At 48.7% G+C, this 13,216-nt stretch overlaps 1 protein-coding gene across 2 annotated transcripts; it reads left to right on the top strand.

Annotated features, from left to right (window-relative positions):
• The first annotated feature begins 1,539 nt into the window (after positions 1-1,539).
• Positions 1,540-12,051, top strand: TMEM119 (transmembrane protein 119). 2 transcript variants are annotated; one of them, XM_083470993.1, is made up of 3 exons: positions 1,710-1,854; positions 5,983-6,197; positions 8,038-12,051. In XM_083470993.1, exon 3 carries the CDS (start codon positions 8,062-8,064, stop codon positions 8,938-8,940), a length of 879 nt encoding a protein of 292 aa, XP_083327119.1. In that variant the 5' UTR covers positions 1,710-1,854; positions 5,983-6,197; positions 8,038-8,061; the 3' UTR covers positions 8,941-12,051. The 2 variants fall into 2 exon arrangements, with proteins under 2 accessions (XP_083327118.1, XP_083327119.1); XM_083470992.1 differs by lacking the exon at positions 5,983-6,197 and having other exon boundaries at positions 1,540-1,854.
• The last annotated feature ends 1,165 nt before the right edge of the window (positions 12,052-13,216 follow it).

Here is a 13,216-nt window from a genome sequence, read left to right as displayed (position 1 = left end):
CAAAGTCTGGGATTCTCCAAAGCCAGCTGCTGCCATCTCCCCCCTCCTCCCATATGCAGGGGGCTATTTAGGTTTAGGCTTCCCCTCCCACCTCCCTGGCTTCTGCCCTCCTTTCCCCCTAGTTAAGCCCAAACTGGCCCCCCAGTCATCTTGGTCCCCACACTCCTGCGCTTCCCTGGAAGGTCACACTCCATTTTCCTTCTGAAGAACAAAATGACTAAACATCTCTGCCCCGCCTCTGCCTCCCTCTTCCCATCCTCATTTTCTTTCTGTTTCTCACGGGAAATGCATTATTTGGGGAATCTTAAGTGACATGACACAGCAATATATTTATGAGGCTGATAAGGAATTTTGGACCTTTTAAAAAAGAAGAAAAAGAAGAAGCCCTTAACCCTTGCTTGGCTCCTTCCACACAATCTCTTCCTCTCTCTAAGGAACTCAGAAAAAAACTTCAGGTTCCTGGATTATTATTGGGGGGGGGGGAGGAATGAAGTGATGCTTCTTTCAGGAACCCTTAATAGTTTATTGCAATCATCACGGAGTGGAGCTGTTCATTGCAGGATAAACAAAGAGTCTTATGGCACCTTAAAGTCTAACAAATTTATTATAGCATAAAGTTTTGCGGCGTCCCTCTCACTTCATCAGACACGTGAAATCTTGTCCTGAGTTGCAAGTATATGGTTGGTGGGTTATAAATATGAAGGTCAGAAGGAAATTTAATGTGGGAAAGTGCAGACACAGTGATATTAAGTACCTAATTAACAGAGGCAACCCACAAAACAGTTGTTGATAACAGGGACATCCGCAACATCGGTAAGTCAAGTAGCATACAAAATGTGCTAAAATCCTTTGTTTTGGTTCATTCCACAAGTGATAGAACTGAATCCCTGGATATATTGTAATTCATCTTTCTCAGTTCCTAACATTGCATCTGATCCCTGTTATAGAAGTGTGACCAATGAAAGGAGGATTGGAAAAGGAAGCTGTTAAGAACATGAGAAGCGCCAGCAGATCCAGGCCAGCACCATCTTCTCACTGGGGGCAGCCAGATGTCCTCTGGGACACTCTCCCACAGGAGCTGAGCACGAGAGCAACTCTCTCCAGCAAGTGGGACTCAGAAGCCTTGCTGCCTCGACTGTAGAAGGAGAGCACAGCCATTTGGACTAGTAGCCTTATCCTCTGTGATTTCCCCGCCCCGCCCTCTAAAAGAGCCATCCCAGTTGATGGCCATCACTGTCTCCTGTGGCAGTGAGTTCCACAGTGTACTGTAACTATGTGCTACACGAAAAAGCCCTTCCTCTTCTCTGTCCTGAATCTGACAGCATTCAAGCTTTATGGGATGTCCCCGGGTTCTGAGAGAGGAAGAAAGACTTTTCTCTGCCGTCTTTCTCCATGCACGCATCACTTTATCATGTCACCTCTGGGAAGAATGTTCTCTGGGGAGATGATTTTAATCCCACCAACCATCCCCCCCCCCCCACTTCCTAACTCCTCAGCTGCTTGCCTTGATAAACAACCCCCCCCCCCCGGCCCTGGCTTTGCTGGGAACTTTCCCCTTGGAGGGATGCACAGAGGGAGCAAAACTTTATCCAGCCTCCTTTCCTCTCCTTCCCTCCCAGCTTGGAGGGCGGCTGCCTGCGGGAGAAAGGGGGAGGGAAAGGAGAGCCGCATGTGGGGGGCTGCCCTCCCCTTCCTTCCCTCCCTCCCTCCCTCCCTGTCCCCACATGAAACCAGACTTAATGCAAAAAAGCTGGCCAGGCACAGAAGCGGCCAAGCTCGGAGGAGGAAGGGGCTGCGCTCGGCAGCAGAGCAGGCAGCCAGGAGCCAGCAGAAGACGGCAAAGTTTCCTCTCCCGTGAGTAAATGCCCGCACCTCCCCACCCTCGCCCTAAACCTTGGGGGCCCAGCGCCACCCCACCTTTTCTCAACTCCCGCTGACTTCTGGCAGGCTTGCAACTGCTGCTCAGCGTTTGGGGGCGGGCAGGATGGGGCCCCACAAAAGCCTCGCCTGCTTGGGAACGGGGGGCTCAAGGGGGACGGAGCAAACCCCCCCCCTGTAAGAAAAGGGTGCCGTCTTGGGGGCTTTTAGTTTGGAGAAAAGGCGAAGAAGATGCAATAGAAGTTCATGGAAGTATATGTGGCCTGGACAAAGCAGACAGCGGGAAAATTCCTCCCTCTCTCAGAACACCAGAATTTGGGGAGAGCCCAGGAAGCTGAGTGCTGGGAGCTTCAGGACAGATAAAAGGAATCTGTGCAGCTCAGAGTTAAGCCATGGAACTGGCTGCCACAGGAGGCAGGGCGTCCGCCAACCGGGATGTCTTTAAAAGAGGACCGAAGAAGTTCACGGGGAGGAGAGGCCAATGCTGGCTGCTGGCCGCAGAACTCTGCTCTGCCTCCGCAATTGGAGCAGCAATGCTCCTGAGTGCCAGAAGGGGAGACGGGCTCTTGGGCTTGGATCCTGCTTGCAGGTTTCCCCAGTGAGGCATCTGGATGCTGGGCTCGATGGGCCCCACTTGGCCTGATCCAGCAGCCAGGCTCTTCGGATGTTCCTGCGAAGAGGCAGAAGGACCCGGTAATCAGTTCTGTCCTAGATGAACCCGTTTGCTTCTGCTTTGCGCACTGAAGACGATGAGGCTCCTATTCCCTAGGAAAACTCAAACTTTAGGGGCAGCTCCCTGGGAAATTCTCCTGCACTGTTGAAATGAACTTTGTGTGTGTGCCTATGCAGGAGAACTTCCCAGAGGTCTGTGCCCCAAGACCCCGGCTATGAAGCAGAGATTCCTCAACACAACCCGGGGTTTGTGCTTCCCTTGGAGCCATGTCATGGGGTTTTGTGGTCATGCAGTGGCGGGGCTGCAGGGGGAAGAAACATGCAGAGCATTCTGCGCATGCTCAGAGGTGTTAATCATTATTATTATTTCTTGTATTTATAACCCACATTTTCCTCCAAGAAGCTCAAGGTAGCATATATAGTTCTCCCTCTCCTTGTTTAATCCCCCTGCAAGGTAGGTGGGGTTGAGGGGCAGTGGCTGGCACCCAAGGTCACCCCGGGAGCTTCATGGCCGAGTGGGGGATTTGAACCCTAGTCTCCCAGGTCCTAGTAATCCAGCCCTCTAACCACTGCACCACACTGGCTCTGCATATGTCCTGGGGTCTGCTCTCAGCACTGAAAATGGGTAATGGGGAAGTGGGGGCTGAGCTGAAGCCCACCTACCTTAGCTACCTCTTTGGCCTCCACACCAAAAACATCCATGCAACAAGAATGGAGGAAAATCACAGCTGCTCCTGCCATGGTCCCCTGCCCTGTTGCCAGCAAGCTAGATTCAGGCTCAGATGTGTGCAGCCTGGCTCTGCCAATCCTTCCCCGCCCTGCAGAGTCCTGTGGCAAAATCAGAACATGGGCGTAATCAGGCAGGCTTTGCATGTAAGCCTCACTCCAAATCCACCTGACCTTCTAGGTACCATTTTGTTACCAACCGACTATCGGGAGGGTGCTGAGGGCCCCAGTCCCAGGTGGCCTGCCATGGGGTGTGTGGCATAATGCAGATCTAGAGAGAGAGAGGAGCACAGGAAGCAGCCTTCTACTGCCACCCCCGGCCACCGACAGCCTTGGGCTTGCCATGGAACGCCAGCCGTGTCCTGCGGGTGCTGATTGTAGCGTTCACATAATGTTGATTTCATAGAATCACAGAGTTGGAAGGGACCCTATGGGTCATCTAGCACTGGTCCCATTTGTAGTCAGGTGAAGGACAGGCCCAGCCACCATTGCAACCCAGGAGTGTTAGTGGTGCCAATGGAGCAGCGTGTGACCTCAGATTTCTCCTGTGGTGGTTTGTTTTGCTTCTTTAGAGGATTTGATATCTGTACAAAGACCACATTGTTGTTGGCATCCATCTGTCTCAGAAGATAAGGGAGGAGGGCACCTTTGGGGGTGATGTCAAACCGCTGGAAGGCTGCAGCACCTGCTGTGGCCTGTAGAGATCAATATGGGAGAGACATGTTTTGTTGCAGCTGGGGCAGAGGAAGGCATCCGGTTGTGCTGTTGCAGATGCACCGGGGTGTTTTCTCTCTCTGAGCTCCAGCACCCATTGAAGCAGGCAGACCGTGGTGGGTCAGCAATAATTGACTGGGGCAGCCCAGCTTAAGGCAGGCCCAGCTGACCAGTGAGAGACAGTGATCTCTCCCATCACTGGAAGCAACCTGTAGTCCTTGTTTTTGCTGTGTTAGCAGCACCAAAGTGACTTCCCCAGGGTGCAGGCCTGGGCAGTGTGTCAAGACCCCCCCTCTTGGACTTGCTGATGGGGTCCAAAGGAAAGCAGAGCAATACATTTGGCACCAGCTTGGCCAAAGGAGCTGCCAGAAGGAGGCCTACAAGGCACCATCCACAGTGGCTTCAAATAGGAACATAAAGGTGAAAAAAACCGCCACACCACTGACAAATATAAAGCAGAAGAATCTGAAACTACAAAACAGAAGCAAATAAAGCAGTTAATTAGCTATTCATTGCTATTTAATGTGTCATTTTAATTAACTTGTGCATTACTTACTCTGCACCATCTTAATATTTCTGAATCAAAGGCAGTATATAAATATTTCAGAATCATAGGCAGTATATATTCTATTGATGTTAATGTGGGGTGGTTTGCTTTTTTAATGTTACTGCCTTTTAAATTATTATTATTATTATTATTATTATTATTATTATTATTATTAAATTTATGTGTTTGAATTGTTAAAGGAGTAGCACAGACTTTGGTGCAATCAAATCAACACTATTATTTGGTAGATCAGCTGCTTTAAGATTGTGGGATGCCTTTGAAGAATAACAACCTGATGAAAACAAAATTGAATTAAAAGCTTGCATTATGCAGCTGGCTATCTGAGAAGGTTTGTGCTCAGCGTCCAGAGTCTTGTCTGCTGATTTAATTGCCAGTTGATTTGCTCCAGCTCAGAAGAGATGGGGCAGTTCTCGGATTACACAGCTTTTAAAACTAGAGGGGATTTAGGGGATATTTTATGCATCCAGGGAGGAGGAGGAAGAAAGGAGGCAGAGGGATGGGGGAGACTGTGTGCATTTAGAGTTTGAAGAATTTCAGACCCTCCAAATGTCCCTGTTTTCCAGGGAAGGCCCCAGATTTACAGAAGCCAATCCCGTTTCTGATTTGATCCCAGAATGTCACGCTTTTCCTTACGACGTTCCTATTTTCATTGGAGAAATGTTGGAGGGTATGGAGTTATCCAACCCCTGAGCCGTCTGAAGCCAATCCTGTATAGGGAAGGGTTTTTTCGTTAATGTTTTATTATGTTTTTATGTATGTTGGAAGCTTTCCAGAGTGGCTGGGGCAACCCAGTCAGATATGTGGGGTATAAATAGTAAAGAAACCATGGGGGAATGGGACGTTCCTATTTCCATCACAGAAATGTTGGAGGGTATGGAATTTGGCCTGTCACTGGATCTGGAGAGAAGCTGCAGGCCTTGCACAGATATGGCTGATCCATTTGATGGGATCCTGCTGACCCTGGTTCTCAAGGGAGGGTGCAAGAACTCTCCTTCTTGGAGGTTTCCAAGCAGAGGTTGGATGGTCATCTGTCATGGATGCTTTTGCTGAGACCCCTGCATTGCAGGGGATTGGGCTAGAGGACCCCCTTTCCCCTGTATTTCTGGCAAGCACAAAAGTTCTGGATTCCTGCTGAAGTGTTGCAAGGATGGAGCTCAAATTGGGTTTCATGGTGGGGGGATATTGACAGCTTAGCCTCGATAGATCCACAGAGCTTCCATGCCCAAAGGCAGTCTACCTCTGAATGCCAAGGGCTGTAGAGAAACAATTACAGAGGGCCCTTGTGTCAGTGCCCTGCCTGGATTTTGTGGGTCCGGGGCTAAATTGCTCCTAAGGAGAGAAGAGCCGATGAAGGGGTCCGGGAGAGATGATAAAGGAGAAGTTCTTTTCTTGAAGTATAATCTGGGTGGAATGTCCCTTTCCAGCGGAAGTGAGAAGCCTAGATATCTGTTGCAAAGGAAACATCCCCATATACGGATTTCAAAAGTCTTTGTAATTTGCATTGGATGAAACATCCTTGGAGAGATTGGTCATCAGCTGTGAGCCAGATGGAAACTCCTTGTTCAGAGGCAAGGCAGCTTGGAAGGCCAGATTCTGAGGACACACAACAGCGGGTGCCTGCCACCTTCATGCCCTGCTGGTGAGCTTCTCGGACACATCTGGGTTGGTCTCCATTGGACTAGATGAGCTCTGGGCCTGATCAGCTGCAGGGCTCTTTTGAGGCTACACATTACCAGATGATTCATCCAGGGACCTCTGGCTGTTCCAGATGCTGAGGCTGCACCCTGGGTTTCAGTTAGCAGTTTTGCAGGAAGTTAATGTCTCCAAACTTGGCAAAGGTTCTGGGCACGTTGCATTTGAGTCAAGGGGAAAGTGCTTGCATCAGGCACAGCCCCTTTCAGCAGGAACATCTGGACTCTGAATATGTTGCTTAGAAAAAGGAGCAGAGGAGACGCAAATTCTGGAGGAGCATGTTAGTTCCAAACATGTGCAGAGTGGCACCTCCTGACTGCCAGGCTGGCACATGGGATTTGGGGTGCAGCACCGAGGGCAGAAGGCAGAGCTCCAAAGAAGGCAAAGTGGGGGGGGGGGGAGGAAGCCCTCTTTGTTTTCCACACTAAAAACTGGGTGTGTGTCACTGGAGAGTCAGAACAGAAACAGCAGCATTTAAACATCTGTCTAGATCTACTGACAGATCCAACAGCTGGTGAAGTAAACCTTGAGCTGGATCAGCAGGGGCTGCATGCCTGAGTCTGCGCTCTTCGGTCTGTGTAACAGTTTCCACTGCAAACCTCAAATCTCAGGAATTTACCCACCAACCACTGTGGTGTGCTCAGGCCAGGATCTGATCAGGCTCAGGAGCTCAGAGATTTATTAGAACTCCTAAACCAGTAAGCTCCCAACTCTGCATGTTGAGAAATAAATGAATTTAGACCATCCAAACATCTCTGTCGGCCCAAAGCCCCCCATCTCACTGTGTGCTCCCCTCCTGACAAGGGGGGCTCTTCTGATCTCCTTCTGCCTCGGACTCTTGACTGGCTGGCATTAGGATCGTTCAATCACTCCAGACCCGTACGGACAGACCAGAAATAGCCTCCTTCAGAGGAGGCTGCCTGCCTGAGCTGCTGTTCTGGGCTGACACATACAGAGTTGGCTTCTGCAGAGCTATGAGTCACGGTCATATCCCTGGTCTTAATCCACCTAGCCCAGTCTTGTCTATTTTGCATCTCATTTTGGGGGGAGGGTTGCAGGGGGACCACCACTATCACAGGCGGTGGAGAGTGACTTTTAAATTTGGCTTTGGGGAAGGCAGTGGATCAAATGAGAAGAAAGTAGATTCCAACTAAATATTAGGAAGAACTTCCTGAGGGCAAGAGTGGAATGAACTGCCTCAGAAGATGATGGGCTCCCTTCATTGGAGGCTTATAAGTAGAGTAGGATAGCTGCCAGGGATTCTTTTGCTGCAATTTTCGCATTGCAGAGGGTTGGGCTAGATGTCCCTTGGGGTCCCTTCCAACTCTGCAGTTCTACAATTCCATTAGCCAACAAGAGTGAGAGGAGTGGGGAAGAAATAACATACCTTGTCCATGAACTGCGTATGTATGGAAGAAGCCCTACCTCTAGCTGGGCCTGAAACTTCACTGAATGTGTCAATTTCGTGGGATTTCATTGGCTATTTTTGCTTATGCCCACATCTCAGTTTGAGGTAGGGATTCACCAGAGCTTAACCCCAGAACTAGTTGCCGAATATGTGAAGTCATTAGGACAGATGAGAGGCCTACTGAGCATGTGCAAAGAGGCTCACCATTAACTTTAGCAAGCCCCCCACCCCCATGGAAGAAGTTCCTCCAGGTCTAAGAATGGGACTTAGCTCATTTGCGCATGCTACACATCTAAGAATAACCATTCCTTTCTGTTTGTTTGTTTGTTTGTTTGTTTGTGTGTGTGTGTGTGTGTGTATTTGTTGTTTTTTTCCAAAGAACTAGCCACATCCAACCGCTGACATGGCCATCCTGATGGACATCTGCTTGCTTGTTATGCTGATGGTGCCCTTGTGTGCCTCAAGATCCATACACAAAGCAGGGCTTGAAGACAACGGTGGCAGCGGAGAGAGCGAGGGGGCATCCTCCATCCCACCCTCTGCCAGCGTGACACTAGGTGCAAACCCCACCTTGAATGACCTCATTGTGAATGGGACTTCAACATCCCTCAACATATTGGACGGGATTGTGGACTTCTTCCAGAAGTACATGCTCTTGATCATTGTGGTCGGCTCCTTGGTCTTCCTCTTCCTTTTCATTGTGTGTGCCGCCGTCATCGTCCGGCAGAAACACAAGGCTTCGGCCTACTATCCATCATCTTTTCCAAAGAAGAAGTACGTGGACCAGAACGACAAGTCAGGAGGCGCCAAGGCCTTCAGTGAAGTGCCAGAGAAGCTGTCTGATGCCGACCAGGAAGAGCCCGTTGACTCCACCAAGCAGCTGCAGGCAGATATTTTAGCTGCTGCACAGAATCTCAAATCCCCAGCCAAGGCTGTCACGATGAACGGGGAGAGTGCCAAAATGGAGGACAGGGCAACCAACGTCAAGGAGGAAGGGACAAAGATGATGGAAGAGGCTGAGAAGGAAGAGAAAGCCACTCCAGAAGAACAGGATAGTCCAGCAGAGGAGGCTGAGACTCCAGCCCTGCCAAACTCGGTAGATGCGGAAATCAATGGTGAAGATGTGAAGGATCAACAGGTGGAAGAAGAAACTCACCCAGCCTCTCCAGAAGAGCCCAAGGAATCGCCAGGGACTGATAATTCCACAGGACAAGTCTCAGAAAGTGAGGCAGATGAGCTGGGGGCTGCACCCCCGGATAGTACTTGCACCTCAGGAGACTAGGACACAGGGACTCCATTGCTTGGCTTTCCACCCTTGGCTATCGTGTTGAAAAGCTGATCATACTGAACCTGTGATGGACTTTACTTTTACTCTGTGGGCAACACCAGGCCCTTCAGTATCTGACGTTTCCCACCTCCATTTTAGAGATGCCCCATTAGAAGTAGCATACTGAGGTTTGCCTTAACAGTCTCTTCATTGAATGACTTAGCCACTCTCCTCTGACACAAGTACAAGGTGTTATTTAGTAGGTGAGGATGACTGGAGGAGATTCAGCGCTGACTGAGATCCAAATATAGGACGGAAACCACTGTTGGGTTTAAACCTATTTTGAAACACGTTTTTGTGAATAGATATGGTAGAACCTGTGGTTCAAGCCCAGTTCTGGATGAGGCTTTTTTAGCAGTCCCCAATAATAGTAGCTGCCTACCCAATCCCCACTTTCCAGGTGAGTGCCTGGCTGCTCCATATTCTATACTCTCCCTGGGATCAGTAGCCCATTCTGGTTTTCTGCCAAAGCTGAATTTACACAGTGCTGATTGGCTGGCCTTTTGGGTAATCATGAAGCCAATCGCTCCTTTTGAAGCAAGGCTGTGCAACATGCCCATTGGCCAGCCTTTGGGTCAATTGCAAAGCCACCGCACCCGCCTTTTTTGGAAGTAGGACTTAGCACAGGACTTAGAACTGATTGGTCAGCCTTTCGTGTCAATCACAAAGCCACCTCACTCTTACTTGGAGCCTTTTTTCAGGTGCTGAACAAATTGTTGATAAAAGAACAATGCATGATGCTTAAAAATGTGGCTGGCAAATGACAATCTGGATTCAATCTGAAGCTGAGTATATGTGCCCTTTGAGGAGCGAAGGTGCATAGGTGGAAGCACAGCTCACCTCTCAGAAAAAACCTCTGCCGCTGTTTACAAGTAGGTCCGCCTGTGGCCTGACAATCTTTGTTAGAGGTTCTTGGTCCAAGATTCAGTCCTGAAATTTCAGGGCAGCTCGGCTCCCCAGATCTCTCCTGGATATTTTTTCGTGATGTTAGGTTTTAAATTAAACTCCCATCCACGTGAGACAGAAACCTCAGTTGGACTTGATAATGGATGCCACTTCTGACACCAGCCAGGGAGACACCAACTTTGACACCACAGGTGCCTTCGTGGTCAATTTCAGTGCTCAAACAATCCTACAGAAGATCCTTGCTCAAGAGAATGGGCTCAGATCTGGGATGTGCCCAGCTGATGGACCGGCATGCTTAAAGTTTCACAAACATCCAGGCATTTATATTATTACAAGAATTTTGGGGTGGAGAGGACATCAATCATGCGTGAGAGAAGCACACCAGAACTGGCCTTTCACGCCACTTGAACCCTGAAGCATTTGTATCATCAGCAAAGGATCTTAAGATAATTTTGAATTTATAATATCTGTGGAAACAGCATATATCTGGGAAACTCAAAAAATCTGCCTAAAATGCCAGTAATGTTGGCTGGACATTTTTACTCTTTCTACCAGCTCTGACAGGGTTCGGGGGAGGGAAACTAATTTGTTTTAAAACTCACTTTTGTACTTTTGTGAAGGACTTTTGAGTGGCTTTGTTGTTTCCACTTGGGATTCTGAGATGTTTTCTTCTCTGGCCTGCTCAGGAAAGAGAGGAATACTTTTAGCAAACATTACAGATGGACCAAGAAACTCTTTATCTTTACATGTGACAAGCCTTGAAGAATTTGAGCGGAGGCTTTTATTGGGGGACGACCATTTTCGCCAAGCTTCTTCACAAAGGTTCTGATAATATTTATGACTCTGGCCATTCCTCAGAACACAAGATAATAGGGAAGCCCTCTCTGAAGTCAACAAAAGCCAACAAAAAAACATTGATGGTTATGCTCTCTTTAAGAACAGGGATTTGTCAATCCAGGCTGGTGGGCCCTCATTTTTGGCTGTGGCTGTGTGCCATGGAGGGACTTGGGGAACTAGGTTGGGATCATGGAATTGTAAAGTTGGAAGGGACCCCCAAGGGCCATCTAGTCCAACCCCTGCAATGTATTAGTGATGTTTGCCCTGCCCGCTTTCTGGCTGGCTGCGTCCAGCCTCCACTTAAATTTCCCAATATGCTTCCAAATACCAGGTGCTGGAAGCCACCAAAGAGGCATGTGCTCTTGTGATGGTCTTCTATCACACAATACCACGCACACCATTCTCCTGGGGTGCTGTGGAGAATTAGAACCCTGGAGCCCCTTGCATTCAAACCCAGGAGGACCCAAGAACCCGGGTAGGCCACCCCCTCATCCTTTCTTGTTCAACAAGCACCAGGGATTGGGTGGTTTTTAGGTGAACAGCTTCCGGGATCCCTTTGCGTGACCAGTGGGAGCAAAGGCAACATGAGGGGCCAGAGGTCCTTGGCTGATTAAGACTCTGGGGGTCAAGGGCTACAGGGCCTCAACCAGGAACCTCGTGGCCTAGAGTTACTTGGGCAGAAATAATGATTTATTTGGAAGTGCCCATTCTCTCTGATGGAAAAAGCAACTCTCCCCTTCAGTGGTTATGCCATGTTCTGAAAAACATTTTGTTTAAAACCACACAGGGTAAAAAAAGGCCAAGGCTACTTACTGCACGGAGTTTGGGGCCCTTTTGCAAAGCTACTTTGGCATTAAGTGTGGAAGGGGAATGATGACCAGTACAGGGATTCCTAAGAATGGCTTCCACCAAAGCTACTCTCTTGGACTCTTCCATGGAAAATGTTGGCAGGCTTCGCAAAACAGCATTCGGTCCCTGGGCAACCACCACAGCATATCTGAAATCATTGCCATCTCGTCCAGAAGTCACAGCAGCTGCCCAAAGAGATTCAGGGAAATAAACCAGAGGGGTTATCTCTGCATTTTTATAAACTGAAATCTAACCAATTACTTAAGAAATAACCTGAATATTAAACAAATTAATTAAGTAAAGTTGCAGACTGCAATGTATATTCCCTGCCCCGCCTTTCACAACCTCTTTAAACTTTCAGTTACCCAAGCACACAAATATACATTCCTATGCAGACCTATGTTCCATTTTTCAGTTACCGGTATTTGTTTTTTTCTGTGTGCTGCTCTGTGGTAAACGGCTTTTGAAACAGAAGTTTAGAAACGTTTTCTTTTTAATCTGCTACAGGTGTGATATGTCTCTGTGTAAGAGCGTCCATTCAAGGGAAGGCGGATATCAGATTCCATTGGACGCAAACAACCTCAAATAGCTTTTCTCTTGAAGGGTGCAGGGCCAGCCCTACCATTGAGCAGAGTGAGGCACTTGGGTGTTGTGGATGGGGATCAAAGTGATGGTTATGTTCTGCATTGATTCCTTCTTTCCATGGGAGGGGCACTTGTGGGTTTTTCTGCACTGGGTGCCAAGTTAACTTGGCCAGCCATGAACACTGAGTGCTTTGACCCGGGCAGTGGAGGGTGGGTGCCACAGCCTATTCTGCTTCAGACAGCAAAATATTTTGGGCCAGCCTTGGGGAAGTGATTAGAGCGAGAGTTACCAGGTCCAGAGCATCCCTTATGCAGAGACTTCAGGGCTGTGGTCAGTGGGCTTTATAAGACTCCGTGACTTCTCTTGTCACATCATGAATCTTTGCACCCAAAAGACAGCACATCTCCTGGCACATCCTCTGTTTCCTCCTCACACTACAGCCTCTGTCCTCCTCAGTAGGGAGTCACCCACCACCCCCACTTGTCTCTTCCGCCTCTGATGAGCAGCAGGGATCATTCTAAACACTGCATGCTCCAAAGCCACCTCGGTGGATTCATAGGTTTGCAACTGCGGTTCTTGCTCCTCTGGCCCAGAATCAGAAAATAGATTGCTAGCAGGGTAGGAGTTTAGGGCCTCTCATCTGGACATATTTCTCCCAATCCCTGTATTTGGACCAATATAATGAATTTCCCCTTATTGCTTATTGGAGCTTATCTGGATATTATTAGGATAGGTTATAAAGGCAGGAGCCTTATGTCTTGAGTACTTCCTTCTCCTTCAACTTGCCTTCTCCAGACTGCAATTCCCTTTCTCTGAGATCATTTCCTTGGAAGGTAGCAAGTGGCTCATTTGTGTACTCATCCACAATCAATAGCCTTGGATGTGAAGGGTCAAGAATGGAAAATGGCTCCTCCAAGTCCATCTCCTCTCATCTCTTCCTTCTCTGGAGGGTGGCAGGAATCATTCTGTGCACTGTACCTTCCACAGCCCCCTCAGTGTATTCTGAGGTCAGCAACTGCTGTCCTAGCTCCTCTGGTCCAGAATCGGTGTCCAA

Source organism: Podarcis liolepis (assembly GCF_965112155.1).
Source record: "Podarcis liolepis genome assembly, chromosome: 13".
NCBI lineage: Eukaryota > Metazoa > Chordata > Lepidosauria > Squamata > Lacertidae > Podarcis > Podarcis liolepis.
The sequence above is the reverse complement of the archived record's forward strand: the minus strand, read 5'-3'. Positions and strand labels throughout refer to the sequence as shown.